Source organism: Gossypium hirsutum, chromosome A05, assembly GCF_007990345.1.
Source record: "Gossypium hirsutum isolate 1008001.06 chromosome A05, Gossypium_hirsutum_v2.1, whole genome shotgun sequence".
NCBI lineage: Eukaryota > Viridiplantae > Streptophyta > Magnoliopsida > Malvales > Malvaceae > Gossypium > Gossypium hirsutum.
In genome coordinates, this window is record NC_053428.1 from 82,946,148 (window position 1) to 82,970,133 (window position 23,986).

At 36.4% G+C, this 23,986-nt stretch overlaps 2 protein-coding genes across 2 annotated transcripts; one reads left to right on the plus strand and one right to left on the minus strand.

The window, feature by feature from the left end:
- The first annotated feature begins 3,118 nt into the window (after window positions 1-3,118).
- Window positions 3,119-4,026, plus strand: LOC107942705 (glutaredoxin-C1). The gene has a single exon (XM_016876426.2). The coding sequence runs from the start codon at window positions 3,349-3,351 to the stop codon at window positions 3,724-3,726; it is 378 nt and encodes a 125-aa protein (XP_016731915.1). The 5' UTR covers window positions 3,119-3,348; the 3' UTR covers window positions 3,727-4,026.
- Window positions 4,027-5,807: 1,781 nt separating this feature from the next.
- On the minus strand, window positions 5,808-20,725 carry LOC121228958 (uncharacterized). The gene is made up of 3 exons (XM_041112005.1): window positions 20,355-20,725; window positions 6,070-6,400; window positions 5,808-5,837 (listed from the first exon to the last, which is right to left on the minus strand). The coding sequence occupies exons 1-3, from the start codon at window positions 20,447-20,449 to the stop codon at window positions 5,808-5,810; spliced, it is 456 nt and encodes a 151-aa protein (XP_040967939.1). The 5' UTR covers window positions 20,450-20,725.
- Window positions 20,726-23,986: the final 3,261 nt, after the last annotated feature.

Here is a 23,986-nt window from a genome sequence, read left to right on the forward strand (position 1 = left end):
TTTAATCTTTTAAAAATTATAAAGATATAGACTATTAAAATGATAAAATTGTAATTTTTACTATCGTAAAAATTACAATTTAATTTTGCCTCCTCTAAAATTTTTTTCTAACTTTGCTCGTGGTGATTTGGTTTCGATCCAATCTTCAATATAGGTTTCTCAAGCAATATAATTTTTATAAATGAGTTAAATATCTACTAAATTAATAGGTTAGCCTGTTTACATCATTCAATAAATTACCGACATTCAAATATGAAAATTGTCATTACAGAATTCCAGGGAAAGTAGCACTTTCCTAACGCTTAAAACTAGTTACATATTTTTCAGCAGTCTTGAAGTAGAAAAGAAAATACACATGTTACAAAATAGAGATCTTTAAATAAAAAAGATAGAAACAGATATTTTACTAAAAAAAATTCGGTGACTTTTGAGTTTTTTTTGTCGAAATCTTGAGAACTATAAGTTTTCGGCACTAGATCACGACGATGATAAAAAAAAGAAAAAAGTGACTCAAGTAAGAAAAATAAAGAGAAAATGCTTGCTATTTAAAGGATAGAGGCTGTTTTCAGATAAGGTACTCTATCATTTGAAATTGCTAGATTAGTCCTCACTTTCTTACATATTGAAATTGCTAGATTAGTCCTCACTTTCTTACATACTTTAATTTATTAAAAAGCTCAACTTTTAATTTACTATTTTAATCCTCATGACTTTTCATTTTAAAAAAATTCTTTTTTATTTTTATTGACATATTGTAAAAGAATATTAATTTTAAAAATAATAATGCAATTACTTTTTAATTACTTTATCTAAATAATAATATACATTATAAAACAACAAATATGGAACTAGTATATATATTATATACGAGTATGAGATGAAGCTTAGGGAATTATTGTCCTAAATACTGTTTATTTCAATGGACAGTTGAAATGTGTACTTGGCCATTGTTTCACTATAAAAGGGTAAAAGAAAAAAAAAAAAGGAAAAGCAAAGGGATAAAACGTAGAATTGGACACAAAATTAGAAAAAGCTGACAAAACGATCACGCCCCATTTCTATTTTCATTCTAAAGCTGTAGGTTCTGCTATATATATAATACTGTCAGCAGCTAGGCTAAACCCAAGTGTAATATATATATTGTTGAAATATAATATATATGTGTATGAAAACTCCAACCGTTTGATCAACTTTTGTTCAGCTATCAAACGGCTACGATTCAACATCAATCCTGACCAAGCTGGTGTGCTTACTTTGACCATTAAGAAATGTTGATCAGAAAATAGGGTTTAGGGTTGAAGAAAGAAAGCAAAAGCATAACTTCTTTTTTAGTGGCATAGGCATAGGGAGAGCAGAGAGCGACAGCTACATGAATGTTATGGCATTTCAATCTTTCAATCTTTTTTAAGACTTTAGACTATATCTACATATTCACTCGAGGTACATCCATCCACATACTTCAAAAATCTAAAGCATGCATGCCTTTTTTTTCATTTCCAAAAGCTTCAAAGTTGACTCATCAAATCATCTCTATCAGATCATAGCAGTACATATTAGTTTTTGATTCACCACCATGCATCCCCCTCTTTTTTGAAAATAAAAAAGAAAGATACAAATTAACATAACACAATAATCTCTATAGCTTTCTTTGGGGTTTATAAATAAAGATATATCAATATTGTTTATGAGTAGGAATAATATTGGTTAATACGATTTAAATAATTTATTCATTGGCAAAATCCACAAAAAGAAAGGTGTAGGAGGTTGAAAAAGAAGTCGACAAGCACAATCCAAGAATACCGTTTTCTTTTAATTTATTATTCTCACCAACAACATTAACACACTCCTTAGCTTGCAAATACCAAAACCCATGCCATGCCCCATTGGCTTCCCACCCAAACCTTTTTTAAACCCTCAGCATCTCATTGTGCTTCCTTTTGTTTTCACCACTTTAATTTTAGTTAACTTCATAATCATGAAAAATAAAATAAATAAATAAAAATGCAGGTATTGTTGCATAAATGTTAGACAAGGCTGCATGTATAGTCCAAGGCATGCGTGCGTGCTGCATGTGAGCCATGGAAGCAACATTGCATGTGCTTCCGTACTTGTGGAGAAAAGATATTAAATTTATCAAATAATTTAGGAGGGATAAAATCTAGACAAACCCAATCGTGGTTGACAAAGAGTGATTGGTAAGTTATTTATGACTATCATGTTTCACTCTTTTTATATTTACCTTTTCAAATAAGTTTTTATAATTCCAGTCTACCCTATTAAATAAATAAAATTATTATTTGATAGAAATAATTATTCATGATATTAATTTTATTGAAAAGCCTAGAAAGTCAAGTCTAAAAGGAATAAAGATCAAATTCTTCCTTATTGGAAGCTAAATATATAATCTAAGATGCTAAACAGATAATATAAATTATGTGTCCCATATGTAACAAATATTTGCAATATTCTAATTCTCTTCTGTTTATTTTTTTCCCTCTAGAAAGGAAGAAACCGCCCCACACCAGTTATAGAATCAGAGCGCTTGAGAATGTTCATATTCGACCTCACCACTAGATCATCATATTAATTAATAAAAAAAATAAACTAACGTAATATATAATTAAAGGATAAGTAGGTACATATACAAAAAAAAAAGATTGAAAGAGAATAAAATTCATTAAAAAAAACATTAACATATTAACAAAGAATAATTTTTTGATGAAAAGATTACCTCATGATTATATATATAAAAGTTGGAAACTAAAATATCCATCGCAATCATCAGTGATCAACTAAGAATATGAGTTGACATATATCATGTAGTCAATTAGATGAAAATTAATGATAACTTTTTTTAGTCTCACACCCTCGTAATTATTTAGTTGAATTTCTAAATGAAAGCAAAACTTCTCAATTAGTTCACACAACTCAGATGATATATATAACTCGTTATTATTGCTTAAACCCATGAAAAGACCTTTCTTTTTTTTTAAGGAAAAGGACAACATAAATAGCTCTTTTTACTGCCATCTCTCTCTCCAAATATTGAACTGGACTGGAGTGAGGACTGCAAAAGACTCAAGAGACCAACTTTGTTTACTTTCCTTTATATTCACATTAAAATAACAATAAAACATTGATGATTCCCCAAAAAAACTTGCCCATATTTTGCATTCCCTTCTCTATAAATACCAACTAAAACCTTCCTCGTTTCTCACCAGCGGCAAGCTTCACCATTTGATCTCACTCACTGACCTCAGCCAAAATCCCAAATCTTCTTTCTTTTTTCCCCCCTCTATTAATTTCTTGCAGCAGAAGCAGTCACCTTATTAGCATTTACTAAAAAAAATGCATTGCCAGACAGGTTCATGGGGTTCTTACGTGCCGACCACCAGGACTACAGTTGGGGATCCATTGGAGAGGATAGAGAGGTTGGCTTCGGAGAATGCGGTGGTTGTATTTAGTATTAGCAGTTGTTGCATGTGCCATGCCATTAAGAGGCTGTTTTGTGGGATGGGAGTAAACCCAACTGTGTATGAGCTGGATCAAGACCCTCGAGGGAAAGACATGGAGAAAGCTTTGATGAGGTTGCTTGGAAGCTCTCCTGCTGTTCCTGTTGTGTTCATTGGTGGGAAACTTGTGGGTACAATGGATAGAGTCATGGCTTCTCATATCAACGGCACTCTTGTTCCTCTTCTCAAACAAGCTGGTGCTCTCTGGCTTTGATCATCTTTGGCATTCCTCATTAAAAAAAAAAACTGATAGAGAAAAGCATGGCAGAGGAAGAGGAGTGATAGTTTTGGAGTCTACTCCATTTTGGAATACAGCAGTAGCTGATATGTCTTTAGTCTCTCAAGCTTTTCCTTCTTTTTTTTTCCTTCTTATTGGTGTTTTACTCACAAGTGGGTCTTTTTGGTGTGCCCTTTGTTTCAAGTTTTAACTAGTCTTTGATCTCAAGTGTGAAATGTAATGGCTGATGGTTCCCTCCTCTGTACAAAGGAAACAAATTAAAATAGTTATTTTCAATGAGTTCCCACTTCATTTTTTATTTTGTTTGTTTCTTTAGTTTGCTTTTTTTTTTTCACCAAACAATGAAATTGGAGGGGCTTAGACAAGAACTCAGTTCCTGAACAGCCATAAAAACAGTAAAACTAAAGGATTTGACGATTAGTGACTAGCTAGGAAGGAAGAGGGGTCAATGTCCGTACAACCATTGATTTCTTATTGGGATTAACACGTGTGGTGAGAGTGGATTATGATGACGTGTATGATTTTGTGGGGTTGGAAAGATTAATATGTATTCGAGAGAGAGAGGCCGGTGAGTTGCTAGAGATGGAATCTTATGAATATGGTGCTGGGGAAATGGATAGGAACGAGGAGCTATTGGAAGTTTTGACTTTTGGGAGGTGGGTGGGCGTTGGGAGTGGCCGAGGAACCTTTCCATCGCCATGGCCATGGGCATTGGGCTCTCTTAGCATAAATATAAAGGCATATAATTATTCTTCTTGTTATGGGTGTGAGATTCATGATTTGATTCTTTTTCCCATAAATATTTACTTATTCAGTCTAATCTACTTGGAATTTCCAAGACTAACTTGCAGTTCCAGTGAGCTTCTGGATAGTGCAAAAGTTATGGTATTTTGGACCCAAGTGGTTGAATGTTTCTCATATATATAGGACATAGGATGATAAGGTAGAAAGGGACAGTCATACATTGATGATGATTCACGAAACTTTAGATCATGTTGACCTCCATTCCATATATTACATATATGTAGCAGTAGTCCAGGTCTAAATAAATCACCCCAAACATTTCTGCCTTCAAAATTTACACACAACACAACAATCCAATAATTTGTTAAGGCCTGCATGCAAATGCAAAACCACCCACCAAACAGCCCAACGCTTGGAAACCCATTCTGTTCTGCCCCAACTCAACCAAATCGTCTTTAAACCCATTTTAACCTGCTAAGATTAAACTTTCCAAAACAATGCTTAACCTGTAAATTGGTATCAATCTTGATACTTAGGGTCTGTTTGATTGGCTGTAAAATGTTTTCCGTAAAATGAATTCTGGAAAATATTTTACTTTTCTGTAAAATGACTTACTGGAAAATATTTTCTGGTGTTTGATTGAATCTTTGTAAAATATTTTCTGCTGTTTGACAGATTTCCTGAAAATATTTTCCGGAAAAGTTGTTTTTTACATATATTAATATATATTAATAAATTTTTATATTTTAAATTGTTTTTACATATATTGCAATGATTTATTTATAATAATACTCAATAATAAGCTACAATATTGATCGTTATAAATTGAAAAAATATTATCCATAATGAGTACTAGTAAGAATATTGAATAATTATAAATTGCTTCGAAACCATAATGAGTACTAGAAATAATATTATCCAAATACATAATTAGTAGTACACCACATAGTAACAACATTGTCGAAGTGCATAATATTACACCACATAAAAGTATCAATATCTTCAACGCTGAGAAAATTTTTGAAGCCAAATTTTTCTATGCTTCTTACTTTTAACTAAAAACATTTTGGCCTCTGATTCATGACTCCCTAGATAATCACACACAGAACACAAGAAGTCATCATCAAATCCTTCTTCCTCCATCGACATCACTTGTTCATAAAGCTGTGCTGTATTGTCGGCAGTAAATTGTTTCAAAGCATTAGCAATTTCGCCAAGTTGCTCACCCACAAATTTAATTTGTTCATCAACGAGACTTTCTTGACCACTTTTTCTTTTACGTTTGGATGTGCCAGATGAAGATACATTTGTTCTTACCTCTTCAGCCTCTTCATTGTCGCAGTCTACAGGCATTGAATCTTCATTATCATCATCCAAATCTATGTCAGCAAATGTTCTGGCAAAACTCCCTGTTGCCATATCTTTGCCAACAACCACAGCCATTTCATCATAATGATCAATGCTTTTATTCAAAAATGGTTCATACTTCTTGTGTGCCTGTTGGATATTATACACAATTAGAATAACAAGTAAAAAACAATTGAAATATACTTAACATATATATACATATATTACCATCACTGTTGCATCGTATGTCGCTCTATCACATGTGATCATTTTCATGTTATCATCCCATCCAAAACCACTTTCACCTCGAATTTTGCATATAATCTGCCACTGGTTTTTTACTGTCCTCAAATGATTTTCCACGTGCTTTGTATCGCATTGGACTTGGAATCTAGAAGAAATGGCGTCGGCAACTCGATTAATAGAAACTGATTTGAAAGTATTAGAAGGCTTATTTCCTTTTCGAGCCTCCTCTTCTAGAATTTCAAGGAAAACATGTTCCATCGGTTTTGTCCACCTGAATTGCTTGGAGATCCCTTCTTTGTTGCCCTTACCCATTCTACATTAAATAATTGTCATTATCAATAATTTCAATATCCAACAAGCTTAAAACATAATAATCAATTCAATATCCAACAATGTTAAAACATAATCAATATCTAACCAATTCAAGACATATATCAAAATCCAACAATCTAAAATCTGACAATGTTATTATCCAACCAACATTTACAAAAAAAAACATCAGTCTAAAACATACATAACATAGAAATAATAACCCTAAGCCTAAATCTACCTAATATTTCTAGCCATGTAATCAGTCCACATAGTTTCTGCAATCTCATCTCTCTTAGCAGACCATTCTCTTGCTTCTTATCTTTCTTCTCGCTCCGTGAGAGTTTGTATTATCGAATCAAACTCAGACTCCTCGTATAATCCTTGATTAAGTAAATCACTAGGATCAACTCCCATTATATGATTATGAATGATACAACAAGCCAAAACTATATCTACTTGAGTTTGAAAATTCCAAAATGGTTCAGCATCTAATACACGAAACCGTTTCTTTAAAATCCCAAAAACACGTTCAACAGTGATCCGTAATGATGAATGTCGAAGATTAAAGAGTTCCTTTGCATTTTTAGGCCCTTCAGCACCAAACTCTTTTAAATGATATCGGACACCACGATATGGGGTAATACATCCAATTCGGATGCCATATCCAACATCAGCTGTAACACCCCGAACCCGAAACCGACACCGGAGTCGAACACGAGGTGTTAACTGACTTTAACCCCTTACAAAATTTATTTTCCAGACACTGCCCAATCTGTGTACTAGTAGTTTTAAAAATCATATCTTGAGTTTCGTAACTCGAAAATCAGTTTCGTGATTTTTCCCAGAAACTAGACTCATGTGCCCATCTATGTATTTTTTTCTAGAATTTTTGGTTGGGCCAATTAGTACAGTTTATTAGTCAAAGTCTCCCAAGTTGCAGGGGTCGACTACACTGACCTTTTCCCATTACGACTTGGATATCTCCCTGCACGGGGCTCCAATACTGATGCCGTTTGTTTCTATAAAAACTAGACTCAGAGAGGAATCTGTACATATATGGTACGACCCCTAATTATCTCTGGTTAATTTGTAATGAATTTCCAAAGTCGGAGCAGGGAATCCAGAAACCGTTCTGGCCCTGTCCCACAAAAATCTGATTATCTCTTAATATACTGCCCATATGATCTTTTCGTTACTTCCTCATGAAAACAGACTCATCGAGCTTCGATTACATAATTTATTCATCAATTAATTCCACTCCTACTATTTTTAGTGATTTTTCAATCTCATGACACTGCTGCTGCCAGCATCTATTACGAAAGTAACTAGGTCCGTTTCATGCCTACCCTTGATCCAACTCAATCGAACATTCGTGCCATTTTCGCATGGCTTAAAGTTTACATGCCAAAATTCAAACACAACGTAATAGCTTATACATGCCAAAATGTTCTTCTAAGCCAACTAAGAAGAAAGTACCAAAACTTGCTATCCGGTGTGATGACTTCGATGACGGCCCGACCCCGCAAAAATATAGATGAGTCCGAGCAACCTATAATGGGTGACAAGGAAACATCGAGTGAGTTTATAACTCAGTAAGTCATAAGCAATGCACTACCATCCATCAATAACATTATCACAAGAGGAAACAAAATGGAACGAGACAATTTACTCCATCCATACCGAACCATACCATAGTTCCTCCAACCTATCGATTCAATTTCATATCAATTCATGCATTCACAATCCATATACTCATCAATAGGACATTGAAGCATTTTCATAAATCAATTTATTTTCGTTACAATCAAACAACAAAACGGCCTTTCACCCATCCTACGATAAATTTTATGTACGTGACTTCAAGTATAGTTATCACATAGGTTCAACTTACCGAGCTCAACACCAAGTATAAGCATAGCGCATATTAGCCATGTACTCAAGACACTTACCCGATCCGCTGTCCGCGATCGACTCAATAGTGTCGCACACATAGTGTCCATAATGATTCACGATTGTATATTGAGTCCGCACACTCAGTGCTATATAATCAACTCGCACACTTAGTGCTACGTAATCAAATCGCACACTTAGTGCTACATAGTCAAACTCGCACACTTAGTGCCGCATGGTCAATTCGCACACTTAGTGCATCATATTCTTTTCGTACACTTAGTGCAACATAGTTAAATCGCACACTTAGTGCTGTACAATTTAATCCCGCGCACTTAGCGCCAATCTCATGGTCATAAATGGTTATCCCGCACGTTTAGTGCCGAGATCAACAACTCAGTACATCTTACCTCTTTTCTTTCATTCAACAATTTCATCATCACATACGTACATGCATATATATATATGTATATTTATTCATTCCATTCAGCATCAATACATAAACATTATGACCATTTGAAATAATACCAACTACATGCTTAATGACTTACCTCGTGTTGGGTAAGACGGTTCCAACTCGGCTACTCGATAACCTTTTCTTTGCCTTTGCTCGGTTCACCTCCTTTAACTCCTTGAGCTAAATCAATAATTTAACTAGTTTAACCATCTTGCTAAACATTCATACTTCAATTACACATGCATATGTATGTTTGTATATTCGGCAATGACAATGGTAATTTAGCAACCCTTAGTTTAACTTATAATTGTTCATAACACATTTAAAGCATCCACTCCATTCCATCATTTTAAAGCACATACATTACTCAATATTATCCAAATTCACATTCGGCATTTTCACAAACACACATGCCGATTTCATTCACTCATTTCTAATGTTAATTAAGAAATGTCGAATGTCACCAACTAAATGGCATACACACACACCCACATGTATAAAAGTCATCCACACCACCTATAGCTCATTCGGCCTTCACCCTTGCTAGTTTTTCCCATTCTTTTGTCGGTTATATATACATAGTCCTAAGGTAGTATCATGAATGGGCTTACATATATATGTGTATATATATATATATATAGCCGAATATGCAAAGCTTAACTCAACATCACATAAGCTCCTAAGTGATGGCCGAATTTGTATTTCTATATCTATTCATCAACTATATTATTACCTTTAATTTATCTAGTCACACAATTTCATCTCATGAATACTTGACCCATTTCTCACAAAAATGAAACAACAACTAAAATGAACATCCCATTTTTTACCCCATATGGCCGATTACTTCATTAGTTACCAAGCTAACAATTCAACAATTTCAACCTCATTACAACCTCTACCTATCCAATATAACATGAACACAATCCTCCACCCCTAAATTAGATTCGGCAATCACTTAACCCATTTTAACCTCAACCTTCAAGTTAAAAGCAATTAACCACTCACCATATCCTACATTACTATCCATTTTAATGACATTACACATCTACTAAGAGTTTCAAGCTTCTTGGCCGAATTTCAACCTCAAAATCCTAAGTCTAATCTATAGGATGAGTAGAATTTAAACTAACCATCTCAAACATGCATAGATTTTCAAGAATCATTCAATACATACCTCCTTCTAGTTACATGCATGGCCAAACCTCTTAGAAACTTTTCCCCTAGGCACCGAATATTCAAGAGCTTCTTAATCAACTTGAAGATGACCAAATGCCTTAGCTTCACTTTCTTCTTTTTTTCTTTCTTTAGGTACGGCTATTGTGGTAAGGAAAAGGATGAACACTCCTTCTTCCTCCCTTATTTTATTCATCCCTTTTTTCTTTTTAATTCACTTCTTTTACTTTCCAATCCACTTACCAATATTAAATAATAAACAACATAAACTTGGAGGAATGGAACCATGCTTGGCCGGCCACCTATCAAGAATTGGGCACCTTGACATGCAAACCCAAACTTTCTCACCTTGTTATTATTTAATCCTTTCAATTTATCTATCATCTTTTCTAAATTTCTCAACTAAGTCCTTTCATGAAAATCCACATTCCTAAGGCTAATTTTAGACCTTTATTATTTCCACACATACACTACCACATTTAATCTATGCAATTAAAATTAAAAAAATAAATTTTCTTGTAACTCGATTTTGTGGTCCCGAAACCACTTCCCGACTAGGGTCAATTTTGGGCTGTTACAACTCTCCCCCACTTAAGAAATTTTCGTCCCCGAAAATCTTACCAGTAAATAGGTTTGGGTATCGTTCTTTCATCGAGCTCTCGGTTTCCCAAGTAGCTTCCTCGATCCCGTGTTTGAGCCATAACACCTTTACTAACGGAACCCTTTTGTTTCGCAACCCCTTCACTTCACGAGCTAGGATACGCATCGGCTCTTCTTCATAACTCATATCAGCCTGAATTTCAACCTCCGACGGACTAATTATGTGCGAAGGATCGGATCTATAGCGCCGAAGCATCGAAACATGAAAGACGTCATGAATCCTTTCAAGTTCAGGGGGTAAAATCAATCGATACGCAACTGGACCGACTCGTTCGGATATTTCGTATGGCCCAATGAATCTCGGACTCAACTTGCCCTTTCGGCCAAATCTGAGTACCTTTTTCCAAGGCGAAACTTTAAGAAACACTTTATCTCCCACCTGATATTCAATGTCTTTTCGTTTCAAATCCGCATACGATTTCTGACGATCCGTGGCTGCCTTTAGACTTTCACGGATTACCCTTACTTTCTGTTCGGCATCTTTAATCAAATCGACTCCGAAAATTTTACTTTCACCGAGCTCGGTCCAAAACAATGGTGTACGGCATTTACGACCGTACAAGGCCTCGTAAGGTGCCATCTTAATACTTGATTGAAAACTATTGTTGTAAGCGAATTCAATCAAAGGTAAATACCGTTCCCATGAACTACTGAACTCGAGGATGCAACATCTCAACATATCCTCAAGTATCTGAATTATCCGCTCGGTTTGACCATCGGTTTGGGGGTGAAAAGCGGTGCTAAAATGCAGCTTGGTACCCAAAGCTTCTTGCAATTTCTTCCAAAATCGTGAGGTGAACCTCGGATCTCTATCCGACACGATAGAAATAGGTACTCCATGTAATCTCACAATCTGAGAGACATACAATTCGGCTAGTTTATCCAATGAAAGATCCGTACGCACGGGGATAAAGTGAGCCGACTTAGTCAGCCTATCAACAACAACCCAAATCGCATCCTTCTTACTTGCGGACAATGGCAGTCCGGACACAAAGTCCATTGTGACTCGGTCCCATTTCCACTCGGGTATCATGATCGGCTGAAGTAACCCTGAAGGCACTTGATGTTCCGCTTTCACTTGTTGACATATTAAACATCTCGAAACAAAGTCGGAGATGTCTCGCTTCATACCATGCCACCAAAACCGACGTTTCAAGTCGTTGTACATTTTCGTGCTCCCCGGGTGAATTGACATTCGGCTACAATGGGCTTCGTTCAGAATCATCGGAATGAGTTCCGAATTCCTTGGAACACACAAACGACTTCTAAACCTCAAACAACCATCATCATCAATCTGAAACTCCGATTCCTTGTTCGGAACACACTCAGCTCGTTTTGCAACCAATTCATCATCGACTTTTTGAGCTTCACGAATTTGATGAGTCAATAATGGTTTGGCTTTTAATTCAGCTACTAACACATTGTCAGGTAGAACAGACAAGTGTACATTCATCGCTCGCAAAGCAAACAGTGATTTCCGGCTTAAGGCGTCCGCAACCACATTAGCCTTTCCCGGGTGGTAATCAATGACAAGCTCGTAATCTTTCAACAACTCAAGCCAACGTCTTTGTCGCAGATTTAAGTCTCGTTTAGTCATCAAATATTTGAGACTTTTGTGATCCAAAAACACATGGCACTTCTCACCAAACAAATAATGTCGCCATATTTTCAATGCAAACACAATGGCGGCCAGTTCGAGATCATGGGTCGGATAATTTCTCTCGTGTGGCTTCAATTGTCTCGACGCATAGGCCACAACTCGACCTTCTTGCATCAATACGCAACCCAACCCAAGTAGGGATGCGTCACTATAAACGACAAACTCTTTACCCGATTCGGGTTGCACCAAAATTGGAGCTTCAGTCAGATGAGTTTTCAGTTGATCGAAGCTTTTCTGACATTTCTCCGTCCATTCGAACTTAACATCCTTCTGAAGTAGCTTCGTCATTGGTGTGGCTATCATCGAGAAACCTTTGACAAATCGTCGGTAATAACCGGCGAGCCCTAGAAAGCTCCGGACTTCGGTAATATTTCTCGGAGGCTTCCAGTTAAGTATGGCTGAAATTTTGCTCGGGTCAACTCGAATACCCGATGCGGATACCACATGACCCAAGAAGCTAACCTCTCTTAACCAGAACTCACACTTACTGAACTTAGCATATAACTGCTTATCCCGCAAAATTTGCAACACTTGCCTCAGATGCTCAGCATGTTCGGTCTCATCTCTTGAATAGACCAAGATGTCATCAATAAACACAACTACGAACCGATCCAAATACGGCCTGAAGATCCGATTCATCAAATCCATAAACACCGCAGGGGCATTAGTGAGCCCGAACGGCATCACTAAGAACTCGTAGTGACCGTACCTCGTTCTGAAAGCAGTTTTGGGTACGTCCGAATCTCGAATCCGCAACTGATAATAACCCGATCTCAAATCTATCTTTGAAAACACCGATGCTCCCTTTAATTGATCGAACAGATCATCAATACGCGGTAACGGATACTTATTCTTTATCGTCACTTTATTCAGTTGACGATAATCAATGCACAACCTCATGGTTCCGTCCTTCTTTTTCACGAACAATACTGGTGCACCCCAAGGTGAGAAACTCGGTCGAGCGAAACCTCTATCCGTCAATTCTTGCAACTGAGCTTTCAACTCTTTTAACTCAGTTAGTGCCATACGATACGGAGCGATCGAAATAGGCGTGGTTCCAGGTACAAGCTCAATACCAAACTCTACCTCCCGAACAGGTGGCAAACCCGGTAATTCTTCAGGAAAAACATCCGGGTATTCACAGACCACCGGCACCGATTCGGGTTTCTTTTCTAACTCCTTGTCATCAAGTACATACGCGAGATATGCTTCGCACCCTTTCCTTACATATTTCTGGGCCAACATTGCTGATATTACAGCTGGCAACCCCCTTAAGTCCGCAGACTCAACTCGGATTATTTCGTTATTTGCGCACCTCAAATCGATAGTCTTGCTTTTGCAATTCACAACCGCATCATGCGGGGTTAAACAATCCAAACCAAGAATAACATCAAACTCGTCGAACGGCAAAAGCATCAAATCGGCCGGAAAACAGGATTCTCGGATTATTAGAGGGCATCTCTTACACACTTTATCAACAAGTACGCATTGACCCAAAGGGTTTGATACTCGAATTACGAGCTCAGTAGACTCAACAGGTAGAGTCTTACTGGTTGCTAAGGTTTCGCATACATATGAATGAGTAGAACCAGGGTCAATCAATGCAATCACATTAGTATCAAAGAGAGTGAAGGTACCAGTGATGACGTCGGGGGAGGATGCCTCCTCTCGTGCGCGAATGGCATATGCTCTAGCAGGAGTACGGTTCTCGGCTCGATCGGCCGTATCAGAAGCCCCCCTCTGACTACCACCCCTGCCTCCTAAAATTCTCGGTGGTCTACCTCTAGATGTCACTCCACTAGGTCTTGCACCTTGAATCTTATTCTTCTCATCCAGCTCCGTGCAATCTCTAATGAGGTGGTCCTTCGAACCGCATCCGTAACAGGCCCTGCTAGTAGACTTGCCCCAACATTCACCTAGGTGTCGTCTTCCACATTGGGGACATTCAGGTTTCTCGTGACGATTATTGCCCACACTAGCTACCGAAGTAGCTCGGGAGCCCATCGATGGTCTTGCCCTGATGGAAATTCCCGCAGTCGCCCTCGATTTATTAATGTCCTCCCTGAACTTCTTTACAGCTGAGAACGGAGCTTTACCCGTCGATCTTTTACGATAATCTCTAGCTTCAAATTCAGCCTTCCTCTTCTCCTTTCCAAGTTCTTCCGCCTTGCAGGCTCGTTCGACTAGTGTTACGAATTCTTTTATTTCCAAAATACCCATTAGTAGCTTTAAATCTTCATTCAATCCTTCCTCGAATCTTTTGCACATAGCAACCTCATCAGCTACACACTCCCGGGCATACCTACTAAGTCTTACGAATTCATGTTCGTATTCAGATACAGTCATACGGCCTTGCTTGAGTTCCAAGAACTCCTTACGCTTCTGATCAATGAACCGTTGGCTAATAAATTTCTTCCGGAATTCCGTTTGAAAGAAGTCCCAAGTTACTCGCTCGTTCGGGACTATGGAAATCAAGGTCCTCCACCAATAGTAGGCTGAGTCTCGCAACAAAGATACAGCACATTTTAGACATTCATCGGGTGTGCATGACAATTCATCGAACACCCGAATGGTGTTATCAAGCCAGAACTCGGCCCTTTCGGCATCATCAGTTACTATGGCCTTGAACTCCTCGGCCCCACGCTTCCTAATCAAGTCTACAGGTGGCTTACTCAGCCTCACAGGATCAGCGACTGATGGCATTACAGGCTCTTGGGGTGGATTATTCAAATTTGGGAATTGTTGGACAGCCGGGTTGGTTCGGGCATATTGCGCGACCCACTCATTCATCATGGTAAAGAAGGCTTGTTTAGCCCCCTCACCTTGATTATTCGCAGATGACTGAGGTTCAACAGGCGGCGTCCCTTGTGCAGGAGCAGCCGCTACGCTCTCAACGTCATCCGCTAGGGTTCTTTCTTCACCGGGGTCCATTTACTAATCAAAACAAAACATTTCAACCGTCAGAAGTCATCACACATTTAAACATTAACATTCGGCATGTATAGCTAAACTCGTACGCGCTATGGTAGTCCTAGAACCGACTAAACCATAGCTCTGATACCAATAAAATGTAACACCCCGAACCCGAAACCGACACCGGAGTCGAACACGAGGTGTTAACTGACTTTAACCCCTTACAAAATTTATTTTCCAGACACTGCCCAATCTGTGTACTAGTCGTTTTAAAAATCATATCTTGAGTTTCGTAACTCGAAAATCAGTTTCGTGATTTTTCCCAGAAACTAGACTCATGTGCCCATCTATGTATTTTTTTTCTAGAATTTTTGGTTGGGCCAATTAGTACAGTTTATTAGTCAAAGTCTCCCAAGTTGCAGGGGTCGACTACACTGACCTTTTCCTATTACGACTTGGATATCTCCCTGCACGGGGCTCCAATACTGATGCTGTTTGTTTCTATAAAAACTAGACTCAGAGAGGAATCTGTACATATATGGTACGACCCCTAATTATCTCTGGTTAATTTGTAATGAATTTCCAAAGTCAGAGCAGGGAATCCAGAAACCGTTCTGGCCCTGTCCCACAAAAATCTGATTATCTCTTAATATACTGCCCATATGATCTTTTCGTTACTTCCTCATGAAAACAGACTCATCGAGCTTCGATTACATAATTTATTCATCAATTAATTCCACTCCTACTATTTTTAGTGATTTTTCAATCTCATGACACTGCTGCTGCCAGCATCTGTTACGAAAGTAACTAGGTCCATTTCATGCCTACCCTTGATCCAACTCAATCGAACATTCGTGCCATTTTCGCATGGCTTAAAGTTTACATGCCAAAATTCAAACACAATGTAATAGCTTATACATGCCAAAATGTTCTTCTAAGCCAACTAAGAAGAAAGTACCAAAACTTGCTATCCGGTGTGATGACTTCGATGACGGCCCGACCCCGCAAAAATATAGATGAGTCCGAGCAACCTATAATGGGTGACAAGGAAACATCGAGTGAGTTTATAACTCAGTAAGTCATAAGCAATGCACTACCATCCATCAATAACATTATCACAAGAGGAAACAAAATGGAACGAGACAATTTACTCCATCCATACCGAACCATACCATAGTTCCTCCAACCTATCGATTCAATTTCATATCAATTCATGCATTCACAATCCATATACTCATCAATAGGACATTGAAGCATTTTCATAAATCAATTTATTTTCGTTACAATCAAACAACAAAACGGCCTTTCACCCATCCTACGATAAATTTTATGTACGTGACTTCAAGTATAGTTATCACATAGGTTCAACTTACCGAGCTCAACACCAAGTATAAGCATAGCGCATATTAGCCATGTACTCAAGACACTTACCCGATCCGCTGTCCGCGATCGACTCAATAGTGTCGCACACATAGTGTCCATAATGATTCACGATTGTATATTGAGTCCGCACACTCAGTGCTATATAATCAACTCGCACACTTAGTGCTACGTAATCAAATCGCACACTTAGTGCTACATAGTCAAACTCGCACACTTAGTGCCGCATGGTCAATTCGCACACTTAGTGCATCATATTCTTTTCGCACACTTAGTGCAACATAGTTAAATCGCACACTTAGTGCTGTACAATTTAATCCCGCGCACTTAGCGCCAATCTCATGGTCATAAATGGTTATCCCGCACGTTTAGTGCCGAGATCAACAACTCAGTACATCTTACCTCTTTTCTTTCATTCAACAATTTCATCATCACATACGTACATGCATATATATATATGTATATTTATTCATTCCATTCAGCATCAATACATAAACATTATGACCATTTGAAATAATACCAACTACATGCTTAATGACTTACCTCGTGTTGGGTAAGACGGTTCCAACTCGGCTACTCGATAACCTTTTCTTTGCCTTTGCTCGGTTCACCTCCTTTAACTCCTTGAGCTAAATCAATAATTTAACTAGTTTAACCATCTTGCTAAACATTCATACTTCAATTACACATGCATATGTATGTTTGTATATTCGGCAATGACAATGGTAATTTAGCAACCCTTAGTTTAACTTATAATTGTTCATAACACATTTAAAGCATCCACTCCATTCCATCATTTTAAAGCACATACATTACTCAATATTATCCAAATTCACATTCGGCATTTTCACAAACACACATGCCGATTTCATTCACTCATTTCTAATGTTAATTAAGAAATGTCGAATGTCACCAACTAAATGGCATACACACACACCCACATGTATAAAAGTCATCCACACCACCTATAGCTCATTCGGCCTTCACCCTTGCTAGTTTTTCCCATTCTTTTGTCGGTTATATATACATAGTCCTAAGGTAGTATCATGAATGGGCTTACATATATATGTGTATATATATATATATATATAGCCGAATATGCAAAGCTTAACTCAACATCACATAAGCTCCTAAGTGATGGCCGAATTTGTATTTCTATATCTATTCATCAACTATATTATTACCTTTAATTTATCTAGTCACACAATTTCATCTCATGAATACTTGACCCATTTCTCACAAAAATGAAACAACAACTAAAATGAACATCCCATTTTTTTACCCCATATGGCCGATTACTTCATTAGTTACCAAGCTAACAATTCAACAATTTCAACCTCATTACAACCTCTACCTATCCAATATAACATGAACACAATCCTCCACCCCTAAATTAGATTCGGCAATCACTTAACCCATTTTAACCTCAACCTTCAAGTTAAAAGCAATTAACCACTCACCATATCCTACATTACTATCCATTTTAATGACATTACACATCTACTAAGAGTTTCAAGCTTCTTGGCCGAATTTCAACCTCAAAATCCTAAGTCTAATCTATAGGATGAGTAGAATTTAAACTAACCATCTCAAACATGCATAGATTTTCAAGAATCATTCAATACATACCTCCTTCTAGTTACATGCATGGCCAAACCTCTTAGAAACTTTTCCCCTAGGCACCGAATATTCAAGAGCTTCTTAATCAACTTGAAGATGACCAAATGCCTTAGCTTCACTTTCTTCTTTTTTTCTTTCTTTAGGTACGGCTATTGTGGTAAGGAAAAGGATGAACACTCCTTCTTCCTCCCTTATTTTATTCATCCCTTTTTTCTTTTTAATTCACTTCTTTTATTTTCCAATCCACTTACCAATATTAAATAATAAACAACATAAACTTGGAGGAATGGAACCATGCTTGGCCGGCCACCTATCAAGAATTGGGCACCTTGACATGCAAACCCAAACTTTCTCACCTTGTTATTATTTAATCCTTTCAATTTATCTATCATCTTTTCTAAATTTCTCAACTAAGTCCTTTCATGAAAATCCACATTCCTAAGGCTAATTTTAGACCTTTATTATTTCCACACATACACTACCACATTTAATCTATGCAATTAAAATTAAAAAAATAAATTTTCTTGTAACTCGGTTTTGTGGTCCCGAAACCACTTCCCGACTAGGGTCAATTTTGGGCTGTTACATCAGCAAGATAATATTTACCTACAATTTTACAATACGTAATTAATACTGATAAACTATGAGCTTATTGGAACTATTTGTGATAAATATTACCTTCTGGAATTCTTAATCCTCTTGGGCGTGAAAGTGCATCACTTAAGATACGAGAATCATGTGCACTACCTTCCCAACCAGCTAGAACATAGGCAAATTTCAAATCAAATGTAATGGCAGCCAATACATTTTGTGTCGTCCCCCCTTTACGGCTACGAAATCTTCCTTCAATGCTAAGTGGAACGGATGCACGAATATGAGTTCCATCTAATGCTCCAATACAATCTTTAAAATAAGGATAAAACCTTGGATTGTTTCTAATTTCACTAGGAGTTGACTCATCAGGTAATCTAATAACTAGTCTATACAATTTCAAAATAGCTCTCAATACAACCCTAAAGTAATGGTGAACTGTCTGAATTGATCTATAATATCTAGATCCAATCACTCGAAACCTTACATTATGACCAATTATATGTAAAAATATAACTACTTGCTCCCTAATATCGACAGATTTAGACGATTGTAACAAATTATTCGTACTAAGAATATCAAATAAATTAAAAAAGGCGATCGGTCTCATCCTTATTATATCAATGCAATGCTGGTCACCACTATATAAAATACTATTAATATAGTTTTCTCTTTCATAATCTCGATTCTCACGAGGGCGAGAAGCAATTTTCTTCCTAGTTTCTAATTTTTTAATCCAAAGAGCCCCAAAAGCTAAAACTGAAGCCACAACTCCGGCAATTGCCATTTGATTTTGATTACGATCCATCTACACAAAATAATGCCACACAAATATATGATCACTACTACAAAAGATGCAAGATTTTCATAAGATCACATAAAGTTACCATGAGTAAAAAAGTGCATACATACATATCAAGCTAATTGTAATTGCCCAATAATAATTTTTTTAAAGTAGCACTTAAATATTGATCATAGTTAATACAATACTTCAATTGGTGCAAGAGTTTTAAATATATTGATCATGTATTAAAGTTACCATGACTTAAAATATCTTTCATGTATTTGTTATATATTGATCATAGTTAATAATATGTTTTTATAAAGTTATTAAAATATATTGATCATGATTTTATAAAGTTAAGATCACTTAAAATATATTGCTCAAAAGCTATAAATGTTGATGCCTCTTTTTTTAAAATATAAAAGAGTTTTAAATACTTCAATTGCTATCAAGTGTGTTTTCTTTTTTTATTTCAATATAAACAAAAAAAATTGACAATGTTATAAATTTTTTTTATTTCTATTTTTTATAATTTTTTAAATTATAAATTGATTACTTTTTATAAAAAATAAATAATGTTTAAGTGCACTGCTACAATTACTATATATACAGTTAAAATTTCGGACATAATTAACAAAAATATCAGTCTTATCATAAATATAACAGCTCATCACTGCCATTTCCCAACAAATTACAGAAAAAATGTAAATCAATAATAAACCATACCCAAGCACATCCAACAACCATTTAATTCACTTGAACCGAATTATAACAACCACAAATGCTTATTAGAAGGCTTATCATAAATCAAGCACACCACAAACCTCTTATGAAAATATCGACCAAGGCCACCAACACGAGTACGAATGCTGAGGTAGAGGCTAGGACAGCAAGAACTATACAGATGGAGGTCAAGCATACAAAGAAATTAGAACCGTTAGGAGCAATAAAAAATAGAAGCTAAGACAACATCAGTCTTGCCATCATCAATAAACATAATCAAAATCCAAATCAATAAACATACAAAAATTGGGTCATCTTCAACAGTTTATTTTAACACAATTACATCCAACTTGTATAAATTAAAGACAACATCACATGTTTTTATCTTTTCACTTCTATAATAATTAAATTTATATCGGTATTAATTAAAAACTCCAACATTTCATCCATAATTCCTGATATAATATTAACAATAATCATCCTCAACAACTCTCATTACCATATTAACAATAATCTGTAGAATTATGAGCTAAAACATGTGAACTTCGCTCGTGTGAATGGAAGTAAAAAGAAAAATAATTATTCATAATTTATGATTAGTTTCTTTAAAAAGAATTAACTTATTTTTAAAGGCAATTATTATATAAAATATCCAAAAGCCGTAAGCAGTATCTACATATAATTCAAACTGATTTTTACTGTCAAAACATACTAACCCTAAATAATGAGTTCAAAGTTTAATTAACAAAACCCTTGCTAATTGATTCAGCCATTCCATGCCAATGTATTAGTGTTTGAAAGAGATAGAGACAGTTGCCACAAACAGATGTGAACTTCATTTATGCAATTTAGGATTGGGATGGAAATTAGTGGGCAAGGCCTTCTGGTGTAACCTACCAAACAAACGAATGTGCCCTAAATTTTCCCAAAATGAGAATCTATACAAATTTGATGTGGTTGTGGTTGTAGGGTTGGATTTTTTACTTGGCCAAACCAGAATGCAACCTATCAACTTGTTAAAGCAAACCAACAGTTGATTGAACCTTAGGACGGTAGCGAAAGGAACCTTCTAGCTAACCGGGTCAATTCAAACTCACAACATACTCCATGGAATTAAGAATCCAGCGTAATTGGTTTTCTCCAGCGGCTCTTTTTTCTATATTTTTTAAGATGGCCCTGCTACGTCTGCCCATTACAGAGCAGGCCTGACTCTCGTGAGCAGGTCCGCTGGAATTGAAAACCCTTTCTTCCGCCCTTGCCACTTCTTTCGCTGACCCTATCCACCCCCTTTTCGGAATACCAGATCAAGAGATGAATTAGCGGATCACAGGGCTAAGTCGAAGCATGCCTGAACCTTCTTTAGTTTAGTAGTGAGCCGTACCGAGCAGCTCCTAGCAAGGGCTTCAAGATCATAGTAATGCCTGCTAAAATTTTCCTTAGGTACGAATGTCATGTTCAAAGCTGGTTTCTCTAGACACCATGGAAAAGATCACTGACGAGCTCAAAAAGTTTAAATTGTCAGTTTCATCCTCTTTATGAGCCTGAGATCATAATCATATGGGTCAACAATTCTCATTTCTTAGTTACAGAAAGCCCTTCTCAAGGAAGTAAGCCAAAAGCCACTCATCTGAGCCAGCGGATTCTCATTATGCTGTGCCGGTGCGCAAAGCAAGCACGCTTAGACTGCGATGTACCTTATTCTGGCTAACAGCTTAATTTGTGCTAACAGGACCAGGACATCCCTTTCTGGGCATATTCCTTCGACTTTTGATGAAAAAAAAACAACCTATTTTCCCACAACTTATTCTGGAATAACCTATTCTTAACAATTTATGGCATCGGATCGGCTAAGTATCTTGATTCGTCTAGTTCCTGCCTTGGTCTCTAAGCTTAAGCCTTGCTAACGGTTTTCAACCTTTATACCTCACTCAGGGCATAGCTCGAATCTAAAAAAGTTTTCTAAAGTGTTCACAGATCGTCTGTGAACAAATCGGCTCTTGCAAGAGAAGACAGATCCATAGGCAGCAAAAGAAGACTTTCGCTAAACAACAGACAGCTTCACAAGAGAAAGGAAAAGGAGTCGATTCCTTATTCTATTATGGGTAACGAAAGTTGGAGTAGCAGGATTCGCATATATACCAGTGTATGTGAGAGTTTAACTACACATGCAGTTCAAAAAGCCAAATAAAACCATTTTCGACAGAATATTTCCCACAGAAACAGAAACAGAAACAAAAACAGAAAATACAAACCCAGCATGTCTTACCTGAAATTTCCCACAGATCTGACGGAAATGGTGGTCGGAGAGAACGTATTGTGGGGGAAAATCAGTCGACAGATCTTGTGGGGGTTTGGAAATGGAAGGAAATGAAGGAATGAAGGTTTTAGAAGGCTGGAGAGAATATGGAAAATGTCTTACCGAAATGAAGGGTGTAAGACATTTTCCCCAATTTTGTAATAGCTTTTCCCGTGTCTTGGAATTGGTTTTACAAAAGGAAAATATTTTCCTGCTATCAAACACTGGAAAATGTGTAAAACCAATTCCGGAATTGGTTTTCCCCCTATCAAACACAGCCTTAATTTGTTTTGGTAAGTCTATTTTAAAAAAAAAATTACTCAAAAATTAGTATTTAAACTATTCTTTCATTACCTATTTTAAATCAAAATATTATTTTTGTTATAAAAATTCCAACCAATAATAAACTTCCACATCATATAAATTTAAAAAAAGACAATTTTTATTTCATTTATTTTCTTTTACATTACTCCTCTCTCTCTCTCTCTCTCTCTCTTCTATTCTTTTTTCTTTTTTCTTCTTTTTTAATATTTGATAATGCCAACAATGCTCTGAATTTGCCCTCTCGAGGTTGAGATGTTGAGAATTAATTATGTTTTCGAAATTCACCGCCTACTTGCTCGATTTGATAGGATTGGAAAATAAATTTTCATCAACCAAAACCAATGTTTTCAAAATCGGAACAATCAATCGGATTGATTGGACCAAGAACTAGTCGGGTATCAATCCGAAGATAGGGGTTAAACTAATTGACCCGTAAATCAATATAGACTAGTTGCACTATAACATCTCTTACCTAGTCTGACATTTTGACATAAATAAGTGGTGTCACAGTGACACTTTTCTCACCATTACAACATTTCTTTTAGCAAAATCATGATTCCACCACTTGTTAAAATATAGTAAATTAATTTTTAACATTTACGAAACCTTAAGCACATTTTAAAAATACTTTAAATCATTTCTTAGGTGTTTGGACATGCCAAAAACATTAAACGAGGTTCTGAGGACAAAACACGATTAAAAATACAAATTATACAGCTGCAGTGAGGGTAAATTTTGAGATATAATGACTAAAAATATGACATCTCAACTAATAATTTTAACACCCCTAACCCATATCCATCGCGAGAATAGGGTTATAGAGCATTATTGTAACACCCCTTAACCCCGAACCGTCGCCGGAACAGAATTACGAGGCATTACCGGACGTATCGAATGATTTACAACAATTCTTAAATAAATAACCAATATATTAAAATAATTCATAAAATTTATTAGTTTGTTTACCAAATGACTTCATTTTTTTTTATAAAAATTTCGGTAGCATTTCTGCTTATTTTTACATAAAACCCCCTGCAAATTAAAACCATATAGTTCCCGAATATCACCAATTCAACCAATTCATTTCACATTCACATTTTCTATTCTAAATAC